General features: G+C 36.9%; 1 protein-coding gene and 1 pseudogene across 1 annotated transcript; one reads left to right on the forward strand and one right to left on the reverse strand.

The window, feature by feature from the left end:
- Positions 1 to 275: 275 nt before the first annotated feature.
- Positions 276 to 12,808, reverse strand: LOC110306850 (olfactory receptor 4F4-like). The gene is made up of 4 exons (XM_021178983.1): positions 12,755 to 12,808; positions 9,561 to 9,665; positions 9,227 to 9,442; positions 276 to 1,247 (listed from the first exon to the last, which is right to left on the reverse strand). Exons 1-4 carry the CDS (start codon positions 12,806 to 12,808, stop codon positions 276 to 278), a joined length of 1,347 nt encoding a protein of 448 aa, XP_021034642.1.
- Positions 12,809 to 15,044: 2,236 nt separating this feature from the next.
- LOC110289914 (olfactory receptor 4K13-like) lies at positions 15,045 to 22,027 on the forward strand (annotated as a pseudogene).
- The last annotated feature ends 1,421 nt before the right edge of the window (positions 22,028 to 23,448 follow it).

Consider the following 23,448-nt stretch of genomic DNA (forward strand, 5'->3'; position numbering starts at 1 on the left):
AATTGTATCTTTTATTATAACAAGTAGAAAAGTATCCAGGAAGTTTCAGTTGAACACAAAGAATACCACAATAATACATTTAATTATGCAAAAATTAGTGAAATGGTATTTTGAAATAAAGCTATTGATTTTGAACTTATATAAAAATAAAAGCTATAATAATCACAGATAATAAATTGAGGCAATATTAGAACATTCTTAAACAATTACTAAGTGAAGTAAAATGGAATTTTATAAAATTTTGCTCAGTATCTCAATCTATGGCCACAGGAGATCTAAGACTTCACCCAAAAGCTTAAATTCCATTGTCTCAGGCGTCGCATGGCACTTTTCATCTCTGTGTTCCTCAGTGTGTATATAATGGGGTTCAAGAGAGGAGTGACCACAGAATAAAACACAGCAAGGAATTTATCTAATGACTTGATGGGAAAGGGCCAGGCATAAATGAAGATGCAAGGTCCAAAAAACAAAAGAACTACTGTGATATGAGCAGTCAGTGTAGACAGAGCCTTAGATGACCTATCAGAAGGGCGGCGCTGGATGGTTGTTAGAATGATAGTGTAGGAGATGATTAACAAAACAAAAGAACACACAGTAAGCACACCACTGTTGGCAATGACCATGATGTCTAACCTATTTGTGTCTGCACAGGCAAGTTTGATTACTCTAGGAAGGTCACAATAAAAACTGTCAACCTTATTGGGACCACAAAAGGGTAAGTTCACTGCAAAGGCCAATTGGCTCACTGAGTGTAGGAAGCCAGTTGCCCATGCAGTAGCCACAATGCCAGCACATACATTGCCACGCATAATTGTAGTGTAGCGTAGAGGCTTACAAATTGCTACATATCTGTCAAAGGCCATGGCTATGAGGGTCACCAGCTCACTCCCCCCAAAGAAGTGAAGGAGAAATATCTGGGCAAAACAGCCATGGACAGAGATGACTTTGCGTTTCCTGAAAAAATCAGCAATCATCTTTGGAGCTGTGACAGAAGACAGACAAAGATCAATGAATGAGAGGTTGGCCAACAGGAAATACATAGGAGAGTGGAGGTGGGAGTCATAGGTTACAGTCATGACAATAAGAAGGTTTCCAAACACAATTCCTACATAGAAAATGAGAAAGAATGCAAACAGAAAGATCTGAAGTTCCTGAGAATCAGAGAGTCCAATAAAAATAAATTCTTTCACCTCAGAGTCATTTGCTTCCCTTGTTGATTCATTCCAGAAGAAAGTCTCTGTATTTGCCTTGGAGAAGACAATAAAAAATTAATTCAGCATTGTTATATGCAAATTTAGCTTCTGTTCACTCATTAAGGATTTGATATGATCTATTGCATACAGCTCCTAAGCTAAAAATAAAAACTCATAATTTAAATCTCATTGCTTCCTTGCCTGTATTGTTCCTCAGTTAGCCAAGTCTCCCAATTTCTCTATGGTTTTAGACTCCATCCTACGACAATGTTACTGTTTGTGCTAAGATTTCTGTACTATGTTCCTAGGCTTACTTCATTCATCTCTGAATATCAAGACATTAAGAGATATAGAAAGGTCCTTACATTTAAAATGTTAAAGTGCTTAGGAGAAAATAAATTAACAAATGAAACAAAATGTACAAAATGGAAATGGCAAAACTAAGTAAAAATATAGAATTTAAAGAGATTCCATGACACATCACCTATGTATAACATACAAGGCCGAGATAGGTGTGATGAGCAATGTCTTGTGGGAGATAAGAGGATATAAAAATGTTCTGGTAGAATTCTGTTATCTCTTCTTTGCTTGGAAATTTACATACTCATAACCAATTGTGCTTACAAATTATGTTCGTCTCTCCATTATTCCAGACCTTCTTCTTTAGCCATTCCTTGTTAGGTATCAAATAACTGTGTACAAATCCTATGAAAACTTAGTGATTCTTTTTTTTCCAAATATGGGGAAGATCTAATCATAAAATAATTCATGAAACTCCTTAAGTTTGTGTCTCTTTAATCCTGTAAAATTATAACCATGTGAATACTGACAACACTCTAGGATAGGAGATATATTATGGTGTGGCTAGTTAATTAAAACATTTCTTTAGAATCATATTGTGTAAAAAATTGTTCTGTTTTAATTTATTTTAAAACTTTGAATCATTTGGGGAATAGAGAAGAAGATAGAGAAGAAAAAATTCCAGAATGTATCTCCCTGAGAAATATGCCTAGGATGAAGGTAGCTCAAGCGTTCTTATCTGAAGAAAATCAATATCTCCCATTGTAGAAAATAAGAATTTAAGAATGTAATTTGTCAGAAAATAAAAGAGAAATCTTGTAGCTCATTATGAATCACATCTGCAGAGTTTTGTTGCTAAGATGAGAATGGTAAAGTCTAATCTCCATCTAGTGCCCGTTAACCAGCACATGACCTCCTCAGGCTTCATTGGGGAATGTTAAAAAGACTAAAGATGTTTTTAAATGATTTACAGATTATATTTTTCAATTTTCTTTCATTGAAGGAGGTTTCTTGCACCTCACACTGCATATATGATACTAAGGGCCAAGCATGACTAAGGCATAAATATTTTAATCACACCCTCTTTGAATTCAATCTTTTAAATATTATGCCTTCATAACCTTCTTTTGCCTTAATTTCTTTTTCAACAAAATATCTTTTTATTCTTTGGGATGGGAAATCAAGGCATTGGGTTTAAGTCATATCCACTGCTTGATCCTGGATGTCTTAAGAAATATTCAGGGGCATTTATTTTTCCGGTTTCAAAATGGCATAATTCAATCAATACTTTTCTGAATATCCACAGTTGTATCAATGTATATTTCAACTTTTATGAACAAAGTTTAAAATTTCCCTGAGAATATTTATTTTAAAAACTCACAGAAAAGAATATACTAGATTTAGAGGGACAGAACAATTGTAAAATCTACTAAATGAAGAAGTAATTTCTCATGTCAAAAAAGTAAGTGTAGGAGTCAATCTTTACTGCTGCTAGAACACCACTAGCAAGGGTTATCCTCTTACTATTACCCATGTTAATTATTATAAGTGCTTAAGGCAACCCTAGAAGATTTTTCATTCATTTTCCTGAAGAAAAGAATCATAACTGAGTTCTGCCTAATGAAATTCTACTCATAGAGACATGTAATTATTAACAAAATTCTAACCTGTAGTTGCTTCTACTGATGAATTTAAATTTTGTAATTCCACTTACCTCTTTCATAACTTGAAGAGACAGCAGTTATCTTAAGAGACAGAGCAGTACAGAGTCCCAGTCTTTATACAGTCTTTAAAAGCATCCATTTCTGGGAGATGGAATTTATGTGAATTGTCCTCCTGAGCAAACTGATTGGCTAATGGTAAGCATTCATAAAGTAAGCAGAAGCCCCCAGAGGATCCAGAAACAACCTGAGATTTCCAGGCAAACTGGTTCAATGTTACAAGTTTTCTCTTGGCCTTGGAGGAAACCATCTCTCTGAGTTAAGGATCATTGTCACAATTTCTTGGGCCACTGGATAATATTACTATCTCATTCAATCTAAATCTGACTGTCAAAAAATTAAAATACATGCAATAACATGGAGAAATTAAATTCTATACCTACTAATCATATTGTGAAAGATAATATTTAAATATTATACAAATAGCATAGCTTAAGCTGAAAATGACCAATATGTTGAGAACATAGGAAAAAATACTCAGTAGTATTAAAAGTCTCAGTGCTTGCAGTTTGCTTTATTTATCTGATTTAATTGCAATGAAGACACTAAAGTGAGCTAAGATAAACAACCAATGTTTTTAAATTAAATATAAATTCGGGAAGGAACTATTCAAAATACTCTAAATTGTATGTGTCTTTTTCTATAAATCATTCTTTAAAGAAGACTACCAAGTCAACAAAATTGTGCTTTATAATATACAAAAGGTTTCTTTTGGGGGAGTTGAAGGATTACATGGTTCAAAATCTATGGTCTATACGTTAAATGACAATATACATTATACATTACAAACTCAGCTTGGAAGAACACATAAAAGTTCTAATAATGTTTCTTTTCCTATTTTTCTTTCTTTTTTTATTAGATATTTTCTTTATTTACATTTCAAATGTTATCCCTTTCCTGGTTTCCCCTCCAACAAACTCCTATCCCCTCCCCTCTTCCCCTACTCCCCAACCCACCCACTCCCATTCCCAGTCCTGGCCTTCCCCTATACTGGGGCATAAAACCTTCACAGGACCTAGGGCCTCTCCTCCCATTGATGACCAACTAGGTCCTCCTCAGCTACATATACAGCTAGAGCCACATGTCCCACCACTTTGATTGGGATGAGGAACTGTGGGAAGGTGAACCAGGAGGGATGAACAATGACTGGAATGTAAAAATATAAAATAATTTTTTAAAAAATGTGGTCACTTAGATTATATTGATATAGTAATAGACCAGGGAGGAGCAAGCTTCTCTATATTCTTTATTGATGATGTAAATGATTTTGAAGAGTTGATTGAATTTATCAATGATGGGATGACTAACAGGAGGTTTCACTTGTCCCTTTTTCTATTTATATGAATATGTAGCTCTCAGTATCCCACTTAACAGAGAAGTCCCTCAGAGATGTTCAAGATAATTATGTCCAACTTTCTCATTTTGTTCAGAACACAGAACAGTTGACATGGAAGACCCATGAAACAATTTCAGGAAGTGAAGATTGGTCAGGCTGAAAGGAAAATTGTCTCTACACAACATGAATGTCTTCATAAGCACATATTAGATGGGAAGAAAATCTCTCCCAAGAGAAAATTATGATTTTTGGTAAGTCATCTCTCTGATAGTCGTCTATTATATAATTCTTAAGTTATTTCTAGCTATCTCTTTATATCAATAGCCACAATGTTTTGGGTTGAGAATTGCTTCTTTATCTTTTGTTGGTTTTAGAGGTCAATTAATGTGTTTTCCCTACCTGCCCTATTTTTTTGATCGCTTGTGTCTGTAACAAAGTTCATCATTTTTAAATCAGATAACCCATATGAGTAGTATCCATCTGACATTTTACAAGTATCCCCTTCAACTTAACTAGACAAAATGCTTTTAAACCAAAGAGCACATTGTAGAGAAGAAATCTGTAAACTTAGAACTTGGAGTAAAGTCAAAGTAAGTTTAGTTTATTTAAATTTATTATAGAAATTAGCTAAAAAAAAACTCTGCTAACTATTGCCTTCAAGGAGAAAAAGAATTACCTACTCCCAAAGATGAGTCTCTAGTTTATTGTTAAAAGTAGAGTGGTCAGTCATGCAACCATTAGCACAACAAAAATGAAGCCAACAGACTGAACTTGCATGCATTTGTGCATACACAAGTATTCATACACCCATATTTGTAACACTAAGAATCAAGGACAAAGAGGCTAGCCACTGAGGGGTAGCATGGCAACAGTATGCAGGGTTGGTATTTGGGAGTGGTATAGGAAATAAAAGGCATTGGTATTGGTATTGAGATTAAAAGAAAATAGAAATATAATGTAATTCTACTTCAAGTAAGAACATATATAAAATGAATTTTTATATGTATATAATTTTAGTAATTTATAAACATATATAAATTTATAAACATATACAAATATACTTGTATATATTTATATGTATATAGCACATATGTATTTACATATGAACATATTTGGTACATTTGAAAATACATATTTTATATATGTAAATATACATACACATCTATATATTTATATATGTATGCATATCTTACACAAAGAGTTCAGGTAATCATTAAAAACACTGACCATAACTTTATGAAAAATATTGTTTTAAGGTACACTAGGAAATACAAACAAAAGGAATAATTCATATATTACTGCACTGAGTATATAGAAAGATTTAATGATTTCCACATGCATATTTTATTTTATATTTTCACAACACATCAAATTGAGTATGCAACATTCTCTAAGCTATTGTAATACATGGTATCTTTTTTACTAGTATCTCAATTATCACAGGGAAACAAAACATTCTGAATAACATCATTAAAACAGGTCTGATTGTTGGGGCCGGCCTGCAGTTCTCATGTCCGGGTTCAAGCCTGGGAGGCATCTTGGAGCTGAAAGAAAAGGAACCTAGGTGGAAGAGAGAGAGAAATGGAACCAAGACAAGATTCTGATCAAGGCTCAACTTTAATGGAGGCAGACAGGCTTTGTAAAGGAGAGGGGAGGCCCATTCCCAGTCACACTAAGTTTCTTATGAAGTTGTCAGAATAGCCTTTTAGCAGGAATTCGTGAAATTCACAGTATGCAAGATCAGAAGATCTTGGAGAACTGGTTTGGCCTCAGGCAGGTCAGGCAGTGTAATATCAAAGGAGAGTGATGAGAAGCAGCATAGCAGGTGGCTCCACCTCAGTGGAAGACAGTCTGAACTAGCCTGGCTAGGCTGAAGGAGGTTACATCCCCCCCCCTTTAAATAATATTAAACAAAACTGGACTGAGGCAAAAAATTTATTTATGCTCTATAGTCCTTCCTGGGAGTTATGGTTGCTGGCGGCTATATCTGCCTTAGGATCTCAGATCTTCTTGAATCATCCTTATCTGTCATAGGAGTGTATGTGCAGCTTGTTTCTGTTTATTTTACATAAAACATGGTCTGTGGTGTATTATTAACAGCCACGGCCTCTTGGCATGTACCCCTATCTTAGATTGGTATGATTCCGTGATCTGGTTGCTCATTATTGACTAACTGGCCCTCATAGCACACCATACTCCCAATTCAGACCAAAGCCACAATATGTATGTAGAATGCTTTTGATGGAGAATAAAAACTGCCACCTGCGCTGTTGGAGGCAAGGTTTTATTCCTGTTGCAGTCAGGCTGAATGGTGGCTGACCTGCTTGAGAAACAAAGGTGGGACAGTGAAAAAGCAACTGTATAAAAGCTTCTTTGAAGAAGTCAAGGTACTCCATTCAGTTGCAAATTAGCAACTACCAAGCTCAGGCTCTGGCCTTCCGGTGTTGGGGAGCTGGCTTTGAGAATTAGCAGAAAGGCCAGAGATTCTCTGGAAGTGGAGGCTGAGCTCCATATTAACGTTGCTAGGTAATTAAGAATTTTAGCTATCTTCAATAGGAATCTCTAATAATGGAATTATTACTAGACCAGTCTAAGATTGAGTTAGAATAACTGGTCACATTGAAGAAAAGAGAAAAGTCATTATAATTCTATTATATGACTAATCTTTCTAAGTCAGAATAAACAGTCTCTGATGTTCTTTTTACCATAAAGTTAAAAAGCTTGAAGCAAGGCAGCTTCACTAGTCCAAACTGGAAAAATGGCAAGCAAGGATGGATCGAAAACATGTACCCAATTCAGCTTTCTTGTCACTACAGTCAAGGCACTGAGCAAACTTACCTGTCAGTTTGTCACACAAATTAGCCATCATGCTTCTGCAACGTTCTGTGGAGAGAACCTATGCTTTTCCCTTTCCCAATAAGGTAGTGAAAGAACCTAGTGGGGAAACCCCCACCCAACTCCCGATTCGGCATGCACCCAAGAATCACGAATAGAACACAATGCCTTGATGTAACAACACGAGGTATTTTAATGGCGGAGCTCCGGGTCGAAACGTATCTCACACAGGAGACAGTGGATTCGACCACGAGGCTTGGAAGCTAGGGGTTTTTATAGAAAAGGATTGGGGCTGGGGGAGGAATTGGCGCGGTTTCACATGATTGGTCCATTTAAACATCAGCAGCCTGAGGTCAGAGGGGTGGGAGATAGGGAGGCGATGGGCCTGCCCGGGCATGTCCTGGTCTGTTCTGCTATGTTCTCAGCACCAGGTTTCAAAGCTCACAAACAACTCTTTGGGCTATTTGACATACATTACATGAATCACAGGTCTCAAGTTTTATTTCCTTTCAGTAGCTGTTCAGGATCAAGCCATATGCCAATAAGTATATCCTTTGAAGATACTATAAACATTTATTAAATTCTTTGACATCCAAATTTCAAAATTCTAAAATAAAAGTATGATTTAAATAATGTGCACAGAAATGCACTAAATAATATGCACGGGGATATAGTTCCCCCTTCTTTGTCTTTTAAGAAGCTAAAGTTTTAAAGTTCCACAATACCTTGTCCTTGAGAATTCATAATATGTTGACAAAACATCTCAAATACTTTACTGTTATAGTCAGTATTCATGTAACATGGGCAGTGACTAATTGCTCTTTCAATTGTTTCTCTTAAAGAGCAGTTGTAACTAGAAAGCTTGAAAAGTTATTAATAGTCACATGTGTATAATTTATTTATTTATTAAATCAGAAATAAGATAATTTATTTGCAGCAATTTATTAAGTATAAGTCCTCAAGAATTAACACTATTATGTGGAAACAAGTAGTAACTGAGGACACTAATAGCAAAGAATTTGACATACACAATTTCCAAGAATGCTAAAATATTATCTTAAACCATAACTGTTTTGAATATATAAAGAACGAGATTATATATCCAATCTATCTTGTATGTATGACCAATAGACTGCCTGAGATATAAATCCAGCATGGCATTGCTTTAAGATGTCCAGGCAATCTAGAACAATTTATTAAATGTCCAAAAACAGCCTTCTTAAAAGGACAGCATTTTTTCTTATGAGTTGTATATGCATAAGCAATCGCAAATTTGAGAATTAATAGCATCTGAGGGACAAACAATCTTAAGCAACTATTAGTATACAAATTAAGGTTTGATTGTTCAGTATTTTAAAACACCATCCACAGCACACAACTTAATTATCTGTGCTGAAGCAGGGGGAAGCTCAAAAGAATAAGCGTGTGATCTAATTCACATCTACTTATCCCATAGAGGGGCTGTTTTTAAACACAATAATTGGGATGCATGCATGCATGAATTTATAGAAGATACAGAAGCATGCATAAAAAACAAATTTTAACTTATCTTTGGGATATTGTCAATTTTATTTAAAATGATGGTATGCAATAGATCAATTATTAATATTCTGTAATAACCAAATTAATTGCTGTTTGGAACAAGGAACAGACACTATGTCAGGTTCCTAAGACACAATTTTTGTTATAGGTTTTCTAAAATACATGAATATATCTTATAATTCTTTATTAGCACCACAGTAGTTTTAATAGGATGCTGAAAGTGTGCTTTGAGGTGAGTGCCACCTAGGCCCCGCCCACCTGCCTTGTCGTGGCTCCTCCGTCCAGGGCCCCACACCCACCGTGCACCTAGGGGGGTCGTTTGCCCTCGTCCTTCTCTGCCCCACCCGAGCTGAACCTTGGCCGCTCACCACCATGGTGTGCGGAGTCACTCTGAAAAGGACTCTGGATTTCAGCCCGCTGTTGTGCCCCGCATCTCCGAAGCGGTGTGCGCCTTTACTGGCGCCACCTTCGGCTGCCGCTGCCACCAACGCTGCCACCTCGGCCTTTCTCTCAGGCTAGGAAACCCAAGCGAGGGTGGCGGAGCACCCCAAGTCTTAGTGAGAAAAAATATGGTGGGGACAGGTGGAGGCTCATGGGGCAATGGCGAGCAAGGCCCTCCCCTGAGTTTCTTACAAAGCTGCCCGATTTTTGGCGGCCTCTCATGTCACCATGTTCAGGGAAAGCTGTGTGCCCAATGGCCCCGCAGCCACCAGCAGCCCGCTGTCTGGGAGCCAAAGACTACAGAAAATAAAGGGGGTAGGAGGTCACAGCAGGCAAAGTACCTAGAAGTTACCTGACAGGAAACAAAGGAATGACTTCAAAAGGATTAACAGGAGCCAGATAAATGTTTACTGTAAGAGTAAAGCAGCTCTGCTTAGGGTCAGCTTAATGACAGCTAAGATTTTAAGTAAACTTCCCTTGAGAGGCATTAGCTAATAAAATACTTTCCACTTAGAAAACAATATACACTGAAAGATTCAAATTCTTAGTTTCTTGTATAGCAGCAGAAATGATAAAAATTTCTAGCCGGGCGTGGTGGCGCACGCCTTTAATCCCAGCACTCGGGAGGCAGAGGCAGGCGGATTTCTGAGTTCGAGGCCAGCCTGGTCTACAAAGTGAGTTCCAGGACAGCCCGGGCTATACAGAGAAACCCTGTCTCGAAAAACCAAAAAAAAAAAAAAAAAAAAAAAAAAAAATTTCTTACATAATGTAGACCTATATTTAGCCATACCTAGAGGCAGAATTTTCCAGTGATTACAAACTCACTAGAAGCAGACCCTTTACAATTATTAAGATGCATAGGAAAAAACAAACTTTTAGATCTATAATAACTATATAAAAAGTAGGCAAGCCAGATTGTAATGACTATATATTCTACAGTCTGATTGACCCTTTATAAACTTTGAATTTGAACTTTATTAAAACAGCATCTGGCTAGATCTACAAAGGAGCTCTTTTAGTTAAAAGAAAATTCCCCTGGAGGCAAAGAGAGGCAAGGAGAACTTCTTTAGCCACCGTTTACAAGACAAAAGAAAGTCACACAAACCTCATTGAGGCTGCTCTGAGCTTAGTTCTTCCTGCCATGAGGACAGATTTTAGAATTACTAAGTTTTTTTTTTTTTCCAATATTAGACCATAGCTACAACTTTGGGAAAGAAAAACCCAATTTCAAAACAATTTATCATCTTTAGAATCAATATTAGAAGCATTACTATCATGTTATGAAGTTTGGCTGCCAACTTATACCTATGAATGCATGACAGTGCAATCTTTAATGACTCATTAAAGACACATTGCTTTAAATCTTATCTTTAAATTTACTTTCTAGTATAAGAATCACATTAAATATTATCTCAGTGTAGTGGCTATTCCTGGTTGTCAACTTGACTATATTTGGAATGAACTACAATCCAGAATTGGAAGGCTCACCAGTGACCCTTATCTGGAGGCTTGGAGATCCTTATCTGGATCTTGGTATGGAGATCTTGAGCCATAGTGGCTATGGATTCCAGAAGATTAAATCTCCGAGTTTAAGGAACACACCTTTAATCTGGGCTACACTTTCATCTGGGATTAAAGGTGTGGTAGAACACACCTTTAATCTGGGCTACACCTTCTGCTGGAGACAATATAAGGACATTGGAAGAAGGGAGTCTAGTTCATGCTCCTTCGCCTGCTTGCTGTGTGAGACTGAGTAACTGCTAGATCCTTGGACTTCCATTCACAGCTTCGACTGAACCATTGTTGGGAATTGGCTGCCGACTGTAAGTCATCAATAAATTCTTTTACTATATAGAGACTATCCATAAGTTCTGTGACTCTAGAGAACCCTGACTAATACACTCAGCTAGAAGTATCTTAGGAGGCCAAGTTTTTTGGCCCCCTTATGCCACGTGTTAGAAAAGACTCCTGAGTTGCCAATTTAAGGCTAATCTTCTGTTACCAATGTAACAATTATTTAATCCTAACCAATAACTTATGAGCTGATTGTGAAGACACGCAGAGCACATTACCAGTAAAAAACCAAATGAAGCAGCTACACTTAGACCAATCAGAGAATATTAATTTTTCTAGCTATAATTATAAAATAAAAACCACTTTGTCATTAGCTAAACACAATAATCACAATTGCAGAGAATTTTCTTAGGAAAAAGCCATCTATCATCTATTTTGCCCCAAAACCATGAGGCTGCAGACTCTCTTTTTTTTAAAAACAATTTTTCCAGCAGAGGCCCTCCTGCTGTGCCTGAATCTGGCTAAAGCATGTGGCCACTCTCGACTTTGTTATATCAGCAGAGAAAATATTAACCGTCTTTTATTTTCCAACATAAAACACAGAACATTCAGTCATTTAAACAACTAGACACGAACACATGAATTGAACATGTGGACAGACTGGTGCACCAGACATTAGACAAGACCTTAGACAAAAACATAAAGAGGGCAGAGAACTTCTGCTGTAGGGCCCAGAGAGAACAAAGCAGGGAGTCACCTAAATTTTTTCTCTGCTTCTGGGACATTTTCCTCCCGCATGATGCAGTTTCCAACTGAGGCCAATCCGCCTGATTATTAAATCTAAACCCTTTTATCTCTCTCACCTAAAAAGCAGCTTCTGAAAGCTGCGGCCGTCTGCCTGTTACGTTCCTAAATCCTGATATCACTGCTGCACCTAAGCAAATCCAGCGCACTGGTTTATGAATTTTCTTTAATTCCTTTCTTCTTCCCTGGAGCTCCAAACCAGCAGTGTTTCTTAAAGTGTCCTCTGCCTTTCCCAGGCCCCGCGTGGGACACAAATTTGTTGGGGCCGGCCTGCGGCTCTCATGTCCAGGTTTGAGCCTGGGAGGCATTTTGGAGCTGAAAGAAAAGGAATCTAGGCGGAAGACAGAGAGAAATGGAACCAAGACAGGATTCTGATCAAGGCTCAACTTTAATGGCGTTGGACATGCTTTATAAAGGAGAGGGGAGGCCCATTCCCAGTCACACTAAGTTTCTTATGAAGTTGTCAGAACAGCCTTTTAGCAGAAACTCATGAAATTCACAGTTCACAGCTAACTCCTGAAGATCTTGGAGAACTGGTTCAGTCTCAGTCAGGTAGCAGGCAGTGTAACATCAAAGGAGAATGATGAGAAGCAGCACAGCAGGTGGCTCCACCTCAGTGGCAGATGGTCTGAACCAGCATGTCTAGGCTGAAGGAAGTTACACTGATAATGCATAGTCTGATACTATGTGTCAGAAAGCAGTTATATGATGTTTACATTCACAGAGGATGATCCAGTAGTGTCCTAAATCACCTATAATACGAGAGGTGACAATTCAAAAGGCATTACTTCAGACTTGGTTCTATTTTGCAGCAGAGGTCCAAAAGGACAGTTTGACTTCATTTTGTCAGGGAATTAATTCTTTTAGTAATTCTTTTTTGTAGTTCTATAGTTCTATCATGATTACAAAATTGAACTCAGTAAACCTTACTCCATTCTATAGAGGAAGAGGGGAAAAACCAGGAGTTCTCAACCCTATGCAAAGAATCACAGCCAACTAAAGATTCCTGAAAGTGGGAGGAATGGAGTATTTCAGGGAAAACCAATTCCATTGGTTATACAAAAAGTAACAAAAGTAAGATTATACAGATGGAATAATGTTTATATATACATTTATATGTATGTGTGTGTGTGTGTGTTTGTATATGTGTGTAATGAAATAAGAGGCCATGATTTTCTTTTTTCACTTTTTATTACACATAAATTCTATTTCATACAATTTATTGTGAATATAATTTCCCATTTCTCTTTTCTTCCATGTTTCTTCCCACCCCTCTCTTATTTGTATTCTTTGTGTTTTTCACTTATATATATATATTATATATTATATTATATTTTTCACTTATATATTATATATAATATATTATATTATATATTATATTTTAAGATATAACAACAACAAATATATATATATATGTATATGTATATAAAGGTAAAACAAAAACCATCATATAATCGTTAGATGTAACAAGTCAATAAAAAAATTCAAGAGCCCCAAGAGAAGGCATAAGAATCAGAGACCCACTATTCAGAAGCTGCATAAAATTACGAAAAAAGCATCTATAGTATTTATGCAGATGTGCGGATTCTTGTAGGCCATGTGCTTGCTTCTTTGCTCTCTGTGAGTTGATATGGCATTTTCTCAGTTGATTTATGGCCTTGTTCAAACCCATGATTTGAAAGAGAACAGGGAACAGGATATGGAAGAATCCTGAGGGAGGAAATGAAAGAGAGAAATGTTGTAATATATTATAATCTTAAAAGATAAAAGAAATAATACAAAAACAAAACAAAAAGTCCAGATTGACCTGAAACATTTTAACCCGTGGAAAAAGTAGTTCAAAACCACGTACTCTTCACTGTGTAATCAATGTTATTTTCTTTTCCTGGTGATAGTCTTTGGGATTTCATTGTTCACTTGCTCTAGGATAAAAGAAAGTGAGACCAAAAAGACTCCAAACACCAAGTCTCCAAATTTCTGAAAGGAGAAGGAAAATGGGAAATGAGTATTCTTCTGGTTTCAGTGTTGTTCAATATATCAGCATAAGCACTCCATCTGTGCTTTGAGGTGAATAATTGCTGCTTCCTGAAGTATAATTTCACATTCACTCAAGACTGACAGCCAAATGACAGGTCAGGTTTGCTTACAAGTTTATTTAATTATATTTTTAAAACAACACAGATGACCAGTAGACCAGGGACACAATGAGAAAATACACTGATGATAGATGATATATTATTAATGTCCTTTCATAATTAGTTTATGCAATTTGAGACCAATATTTTCTACTGCTAAGATTGTGATCTCAGGTCCGAATATGAGTTGAATTGTTACTTGGTGAATCCACTTTTTCGTGTATTTGCAACGTTAGTTTGTTAATCAGTTTAGTTAAATAAAATGTTTATGATAAATATCTATTATTCAATAAATGTAGACCAGGTTTTTGCATTGTTCAATTGCGTGCCTATGTATGTGTCTGTATGGTTCCCAACTTAGGCTTTCCCAACAAGTTCTTTAGTGTCTTAAGCTAAATTCTTCATTTATTCATATTATTCTATTTATGTTCAAAGTAACCATTATATATCCTGTCTAAATAATAAGATCTTATGATATATATATTGAAATTTAGTGCAATTCACCACCAGTTGCCATAAGATCTTATAATATATATATTGAAATTCAGTGCAATTCACCACTAGTTGCCAAATGTAATCTGCATTTTTGTTATGGAATGTCATGATGACATATTCAGACATTTTCTTTAGGAACCACACACAATTTTAAGTTTTCATATTACAGTTTTGATCTCCTTACTGCTCTCTTATAAAAGGACATTTCTCTCAGAGTATAAAAGTCACCCCTGATGCTTCTTTTCTTGGGGAGTTACTCTAGATCCATTAACTTTCATTTTGGCCTCCAGTATCTCATATTTAGCTTAGATTTCTCTTTACATGTATGCATTTCTCTTGAGGTAAATTTCTGTGTGAATGACAAATTCTACAGGGAAAGTAGCATCCCTTATACCTCTAGTTGGTAGTTTTTCTGTTTCTGCAGGTTACTTCTGAAGACATGCTGAGTAAAATGGATGAAGGCAATCACACTGTGGTGTCAGAATTTACACTCTGGGGACTTTCCTCTCAGAGGATTGAAGTCTTACTCTTCATGGTGTTTTCAATGCTTTATCTTCTCATTGTTGCTGGAAATATTGTCATTCTGTTTTTTTTTCTCATTTATTGTTGTTTTTTTAAAAATTTTTTTATTAGTTATTTTCCTCATTTACATTTCCGATGCTATCCCAAAAGTTCCCCATACACTCCCCCCAAACTCCCTACACACCCACTCCCACTTTTTGGCCCTGGTGTTCCCTTGTACTGGGTCATATAAAGTTTGCAAGTCCAGTGGGCCTCTCTTTCAGTGATGGCCGACTAGGCCATCTTTTGATACATATCCAGCTAGAGTCAAGAGCTCCTGGGTACTGGTTAGTTCATAATGTTGTTCACCTATAGGGTTGCAGATCCCTTTAGCTCTATGGGTATTTTCTCTAGTTCCTCCATTGGGGGCACTGTGATCCATCCAATAGCTGACTGTGAGCATCCACTTATGTGTTTGTTAGGCCCCTGCATAGTCTCACTAGAGACAGCTATATCAGGGTCCTATCAGCAAAATCTTGCTAGTGTATGCAATGGTGTCAGCGTTTGGAGACTGATTATGGGATGGATCCCTGGATATGGCAGTCTCTAGATGGTCCATCCTTTCATCACAGCTCCAAACTTTGTCTCTGTAACTCCTTCCATGGGTATTTTGTTCCCAATTCTAAGAAGGGGCAAAGTGTCCACACTTTGGTCTTCTTTCTTCTTGACTTTTGTGTGTTTTGCAAATTGTAACTTATATCTAGGGAATGATAAGTTTCTGGGCTAATATCCACTTATCAGTGAGTACATATCATTTGAGTTCATTTGTGATTGGGTTACCTCACTCAGGATAATGCCCACCAGGTCCAACCATTTGCCTAGAAATTTCATAAATTCATTCCTTAAAATAGCTGTGTAATATTCCATTGTGTAAATGTACCACATTTTTTGTATCCATTCCTCTGTTGAGGGGCATCTGGGTTCATAAATAAGACTGCTATGAACATAGTGGAGCATGTTTCATTCTTACTAGTTGGAACACCTTCTGGACATATGCCCAGGAGAGGTATTAGGGAATCCTCCAGTAGTACCATGTCCAATTTTCTGAGAAACCACCAGACTGATTTCCAGAGTGGTTGTACAAGCTTGCAATCCCACCAACAATGGAGGAGTGTTCCTCTTTCTCCACATCCTCTCCAGCATCTGCTGTCACCTGAATTTTTGATCTTAGCCATTCTGACTGGTGTGAGATGGAATCTCAGGGTTGTTTTGATTTGCATATCCCTGATGATTAAGGATGCTGAACATTTTTTTCAGGTGTTTCTCAGCCATTCGGTATTCCTCAGGTGAGAATACTTTGTTTAGCTCTGAGCCCCATTTTTTACTGGGATTATTTGATTTTCTGGAGTCCACCTTCTTGAGTTCTTTATATATTTTGGATATTAGTCCTTTATCTGATTTAGGATAGGTAAAGATCCTTTCCCAATCTGTTGGTGGCCTTTTTGTCTTATTGACAGTGTCTTTTGCCTTACAGAAGCTTTGCAGTTTCATGAGTTCCCATTTGTCGATTCTAGATCTTACAGCACAAGCCACTGCTGTTCTATTCAGGAATTTTTCCCCTGTGCCAATATCTTCCAGGCTTTTCCCCACTTTCTCCTCTATGTTTCAGTGTCTCTGGTTTTATGTGGAGTTCCTTGATCCACTTAGATTTGACCTTAGTACAAGGAGATAGGAATGGATCAATTCCCATTCTTCTACATGATAACCACAAATTGTGCTAGTACCCTTTGTTGAAAATGCTGTCTTTTTTCCATTGGGGGGTTTTAGCTCCCTTGTCAAAGATCAAGTGACAATAGGTGTATGGGTTCATTTCGGGGTCTTCAATTCTATTCCATTGGTCTACTTTTCTGTCCTTATAGCATTACCATGCCTTTTTTTTTTTTTTTTAATCACAATTGCTCTGTAGTAAAGATTTAGGTCAGGCATGGTGATTCCACCAGAGGTTCTTTTATCCTTGAAAAGCGTTTTTGCTATCCTAGGTTTTTTTGTTATTTCAGATGAATTTGCAGATTGATCTTTCTAATTCGTTGAAGAATTGAGTTGGAATTTTGATGGGGATTTCATTGAATCTGTAGATTGCTTTTGGCAAGATATCCTTTATTACTATATTGATCCTGCCAATCCACGAGCATGGGAGATTTTTCCATCTTCTGAGATCTTTTTTAATTTTGTTCTTCAGAGACTTGAAGTTCTTTTCATACAGATCTTTCACTTCCTTAGTTAGAGTCACAACAAGGTATTTTATATTATTTGTGACTATTGAGAAGGGTGTTGTATCCCAAATTTCTTTCTCAGCTTGTTTATTCTTTGTTTAGAGAAAGGTCATTGACTTGTTTGAGTTAACTTTATATCCAGCCACTTCACCAAAGCTATTTATCAGGTTTATTTGTTCTCTGGTGGAATTTTTAGGGTCACTTATATATACTATAATATCATCTGCAAGAAGTGATATTTTGACTTTTTCCTTTCCAATTTGTATCCCCTTGATCTCCTTTTGTTTTCAAATTGCTTTGGCTAGGACTTCAAGTATAATGTTGAATAGGTAGGGAGAAGTGGGCAGCCTTGTCTTGTCCCTAATTTTAGTGGGATTGCTTCCAGCTCCTCACCATTTACTTTGATGTTGGCTACTGGTTTGTTGTAGATTGCTTTTATCATGTTTAGGTATGGGCCTTGAATTCCTGATCTTTCCAAGACTTTTGTTATGAATGGGTGTTGGATTTTGTCAAATGCTTTCTCCCCATCTAACGAGATGATCATGTGGTTTTTGTCTTTGAGTTTGTTTATATAATGGATTACATTGATGGATTTTCATATATTAAACCATCCCTGCATCCCTGGAATAAATCCTACTTGGTCAGGATGGATGATTGTTTTGATGTGTTCTTGGATTCGGTTAGCGAGAATTTTATTGAGTATTTTTGCATCGATATTCATAAGGGAAATTGGTCTGAAGTTCTCTATCTTTGTTGGCTCTCTCTGTGATTTAGGTATCAGAGTAATTGTGGATTCATAGAATGAGTTGGGGAGAGTACCTTCTACTTCTATTTTATGGAATTGTTTGTGCAGTACTGGAATTAGATCTTCTTTGAAGGTCTGATAGAACTCTGCACTAAACCCATCTGGTCCTGGACATTTTTTGGTTGGGAGACCATTAATGACTGCTTCCATTTCTTTAGGGGATATTGGACTGTTTAGATCGTTAACTTGATTCTGATTTAACTTTGGTAGCAGGTATCTGTCTAGAAATTTGGCCATTTCATCCAGGTTTTCCAGTTTTGTTGAGTATAGCCTTTTGTAGAAGGATCTGATGGTGTTTTGGATTTCTTCAGGATTTGTTGTTATGTCTCCCTTTTCATTTCTGATTTTGTTAATTATGATGCTGTCCTTCTACCCTCTAGTGAGTCTGGCTAAGGGTTTATCTATCTTGTTGATTTTCTCAAAGAAACAGCTCCTAGTTTGGTCGATGCTTTGAATAGTTCTTCTTGTTTCCACTTGGTTGATTTTGCCCCTGAGTTTGATTATTTCCTGCCATCTACTCCTCTTGGGTGAATTTGCTTCCTCTTTTTCTAGAGCTTTTAGGTGTGTGGTCAAGCTGCTAGAGTGTGCTCTCTCTAGTTTCTTTTTGGAGGCACTTAGAGCTATGAGTTTCCCTCTTAGAAATGCTTTCATAGTGTCCCATAAGTCTGGGTATGCTGTGGCTTCATTTTCCTTAAACTCTAAAAAGTCTTTCATTTCTTCCTTTATTCCTTCCTTGACCAAGGTATCATTGAGAAGAGTGTTGTTCAGTTTCCACGTGAATGTTGGCTTTCCATTATTTATGCTGTTATTGAAGATCAGCCTTAGTCCATGGTGGTCTGATAGGATGCATGGGACGATTTTAATATTTTTGTATCTGTTGAGGCCTGTTTTGTGACCAATTATATGGTCAATTTTGGAGAAGGTCTGTGAGGTGCTGAGAAGAAGGTATATCATTTTGTTTTAGGATAAAATGTTCTGTAGATATCTGTTAAGTCCATTTGTTTCATCACTTCTGTTAGTTTCACTGTGTCCCTGTTTAGTTTCTGTTTCCATAATCTGGCCATTGTTGAAAGTGGGGTGTTGAAGTCTCCCACGAGTATTGTGTGAAGTTCAATTAGTGCTTTGAGCTTTACTAAAGTTTCTTTAATCAATGTTGCTGCCCTTGCATTTGGAGCATAGATATTCAGAATTGAGAGTTCCTCTTGGAGGATTTTACCTTTGATGTGTATGGAGTGTCACTCCTTGTCTTTTTTGATAACTTTGGGTTGGAAGTCGATTTTATTCAATATTAGAATGGCTACTCCAGCTTGTTTCTTCAGACCATTTGCTTGGAAAATTTTTTTTTCCTGCCTTTCACTCTTAGATAGTATCTGTCTTTTTCCCTGAGATAGGTTTCCTGTAAGCAGCAGAATGTTGGGTCCTGTTTGTGTAGCCAGTTTGTTAGTCTATGTCTTTTGATTGGGGAATTGTGTCCATTGATATTAAGAGATATTAATGAAAAGTAATTGTTGCTTCCTATTATTTTTGTTGTTAGAGTTGGCATTCTGTTTTTGTGGCTGTCTTTTTTTTTAGTTTGTTGAGGGATTACTTTCTTGCTTTTTCTAGGGCGTGGTTTCCGTTCTTGTATTGTTTTTTTTTTTTTTTCTGTTTTTATCCTTTGAAGGGCTGGATTCAAGGAAAGATAATTTGTGAATTCGGTTTTGTCGAGGAAAACTTTGGTTTCTCCATCTATGGTAATTGAGAGTTTGGCTGGGTATAGTAGCCTGGGCTGCCATTTGTGTTCTCTTCGGGTCTGAATAACATCTGTCCAGGATGTTCTGGCTTTCATAGTCTCTGGTGAAAAGTCTGGTGCAATTCTGATAGGCCTGGCTTTATATGTTACTTGACCTTTTCCCCTTACTGCTTTTAATATTTTATCCTTATTTAGTGCATTTGTTCTGATTATTATGTATCGGGAGGAATTTCTTTTCTGGTCCAGTCTATTTGGAGTTTTGTAGGCTTCTTGTATGTTCATGGGCATTTCTTTCTTTAGGTTTGGGATGTTTTCTTCTATAATTTTGTTGAAGATATTTGCTGGTCCTTTGAGTTGAAAATCTTCATTCTCATCTACTCCTTGAATACTCTTGTATTTTGTTTCTGATGCTTGCATCTATAGTTCCAGATTTCTTTCCTAGGTTTTCTATCCAGCATTTCCTCACTTTGGGTTTCCTCTATAGTGTCTACTTCCCTTTTTAGGTCTTGGATGGTTTTATTCAATTCCATCACCTGTTTGGTCTTGTTTTCTTGCAATAATTTAAGGGGTTTATGTGCTTCCTCTTTAAGGTCTTCTACTTTTTTTAGCAGTGTTCTCCTGTATTTCTTTAAGTGAGTTATTAAGGTCCTTCTTGATGTCCTCTACCATCATCATGACACATGCTTTTAAATCCGGGTCTAGTTTTTCGGGTGTGTTGGGGTACACAGGACTGGGTGGGGTGGGAGTGCTGCATTCTGATGATGGTGAGTGGTCTTGGTTTCTGTTAGTAAGATTCTTATGTTTGCCTTTTGTTATCTGGTAATCTCTGGAGTTAGTTGTTATAGTTGTCTCTGGTTAGATCTTGTTCCTCAGGTGTTTATGTTAGCCTCTATCAGGAGACCTGGGAGACTAGCTCTCTCCTGAGTTTCAGTGTTCACAGTACTCTCTGCAGGTAGGCTCTCCTCTTGCAGGCAAGGTGACCAGATATCTGGTGTTTGAACCTGTCTCCTGGCAGAAGTTGTGATCCACTCACAGAGGTCTTAAGATCCCTTGTAGGGTCCTTTGTATACCTTACAGGTGATGGCAGAATCCAAGCCCAAGGTACCCCTGTGCTGGCATGCCCCTGATCAGGCTGGGTTTTCTGCTTCCCTAATTAATTCAGTCTCAGGTCCTGCACGATTGGATTGGAGCAGAAGCTGTGTTCCACTCACCAGAGGTCTTAAGGTCCCGTGGCATGTCTTGTGTGTAGCTGGCGGGTGTCAGCAGACTCCGAGCCCTAGGTACCCCGGTGCTGGTCGGACTGGAAGGGCTGTCATTCTGGTTTTAATCACCACTGACCCCCATCTGCATTCTCCCATGTACTTCTTGTTGGCCAACCTGTCCTTTATTGATATGTGGCTTTCCTCAGTCACTACTCCTAAGATGATCTCACAGACTTTCTCAGAGAAAACAAGACCATTTCCTTTGCAGGATGCATGTCCCAGGTCTTCTTTGCCCATTGTATTGCTGCAGGAGAGATGGTACTGTTGGTGGTAATAGCTTATGATCGCTATGTGGCCATCTGCAAACCACTCCACTACTTCACCATCATAAACCTGAAGAGATGCACTGGGTTGGTGTTCACTTCCTGGAAAACTGGATTTGTACATGCTCTGAGTCATTTGGTAGTGATTGTGGAGTTGCCTTTTTGTGGACCTAAGGAAATAGATAGCTTTTTCTGTGACATGCCATTGGTGATCATGCTAGCTTGCATAGATTCCCGTGACTTGGATGTTCTAATAAATGCTGATTGTGGACTTGTGGCTGTAACTTGCTTTATTCTGTTGCTTATTTCCTACACATATATTCTTATCACTGTATGTCAGAGCTCTAAAGCTGGTGCATCTAAGGCAATGAATACATGCACTGCCCACATTACAGTGGTGCTGATCTTTTTTGTGCCCTGCATCTTCATCTATGTGTGGCCTCTCAATATCACTTGGTTGGATAAATTTCTTGCTGTATTTTACTCTGTTTTTACACCTCTCCTAAATCCTGCCATTATACTCTGAGAAATAGAGATGAAAAATGCCATGAAAAGATTTATAAGCAGCTACCTTAGTCACAAAGGAAATTTATAATATCTAGAAATCTGTACCAAGTATTTCACATTGTAAGACTGATTCTTTGAAATAATTTTAAATCAGAAAATATAATTTATGCTTAAAATTTGTATCAATCTCCAAATATAAGTTAGTAATACAAAGAGGATATGCCATTTATTGACCAACCATTTAATTACTGTGAAACTGAATCTTGGATCTGATCATACATCCTTTTTCTACACAGGGTTTTCATTTAACTATTCTTCTGGTTTTAATAAATTTTACTTAATATTTTTTGACAACGTCATATGTATATAAATTTATAATAATATCTTAGTACATTTTACCTGAATTTCCTTACCAGGCAAAGGTTTCCACTTTTGCCTGACCATAGCTATTTACCAAAACACCAATCGTGTGAGCTGAAAAGATTAGAAAAGATAAAAAAAAAAGAAATATATTTCACAAAACAGCAGTGGTCTATATAATTTGGGGTTTTCATTTTATGTAACATGAATAAAGTATCATAATTAAACAAATAGAATTAAATGAGATTTCTAAGTTATCTCCATCTGAGTCTAAAATTTGTTCTTTAAGTTATTACTTAATATAGTACAATATCACAAAATATAATCTCTATAACATGTTTCCATAAATTGAATGATTAATTATTAGAGGTATTGTTCTTAATTCAGTTATTAATACACGAGTCATTAGCACACATATTTTTAAGTGTACATATGGTGGTGTTGGTCAGTAAAGGTGCAGATGTCTCTAATACATCAACTATTTTACATATATACATATACTAGGTGAATAGAACAAAGCTCAAAAGAACAATCTCCAACAACTCTATGCTTTCTCCCACAGTGCACATATCCCAGAAAAGTCTGCCAAAAAGTATAAAAATAACAATGGGACTACACTCTTTTTTTCTTCTAGTGAATGAGTCTAGTGGATATACATAAAAGAAAACATGTTCCCTAATATCCTCACATGAATAATAAATTACATATTCGAAGTGAAACAAACAAGTTATTGACAAGAATCCATATACTATTGCAACTGATAAACTTGTTATAGATACAAGTGTGAGCAAGCAAGATAGTTTTCTCAGCCCTTTTCTCTTATTGGTAGGCTGCAATTTGCGGTTACAAAAAAGGGTCAATAATTTTATTGTCTTAAAAAAGTAATCTTATCCATCTGTTTGCCTAAGAATTTCATAATTTCATTGTTTTTAATATCTGAGTAGTACTCCATTGTGTAAATGTACCACATTTTCTGTATCCATTCTTCTGTTGAGGGACATCTGGGTTCTTTCTAGTTTCTGGCTATTATAAATAAGGCTGCTATGAACATAGTGGAGCATGTGTCCATATTAAAATTTGGAATATCTTCTGGGTATATGCCCAGGAGATGTATTGCTGGATCTTCTGGTAGTACTATGGGTTTTCTGA

Source organism: Mus caroli, unplaced genomic scaffold, assembly GCF_978045245.1.
Source record: "Mus caroli unplaced genomic scaffold, Mus_caroli_1 scaffold_2, whole genome shotgun sequence".
NCBI lineage: Eukaryota > Metazoa > Chordata > Mammalia > Rodentia > Muridae > Mus > Mus caroli.

Excerpts from the sequence above, each read along its gene's own strand:
- LOC110306850 (XM_021178983.1), bottom strand. The coding sequence starts at position 12,808 with ATGAAGTCAAACTGTCCTTTTGGACCTCTGCTGCAAAATAGAACCAAG. Across the intron at positions 9,666-12,754 it reads AAAATAGAACCAAGTCTGAA|TCTTTGGCTCCCAGACAGCG; the intron begins GTAATGCCTTTT and ends TATTTTCTGTAG. Across the intron at positions 1,248-9,226 it reads ACGACCCCCCTAGGTGCACG|GCAAATACAGAGACTTTCTT; the intron begins GTGGGTGTGGGG and ends GTCTTCTCCAAG.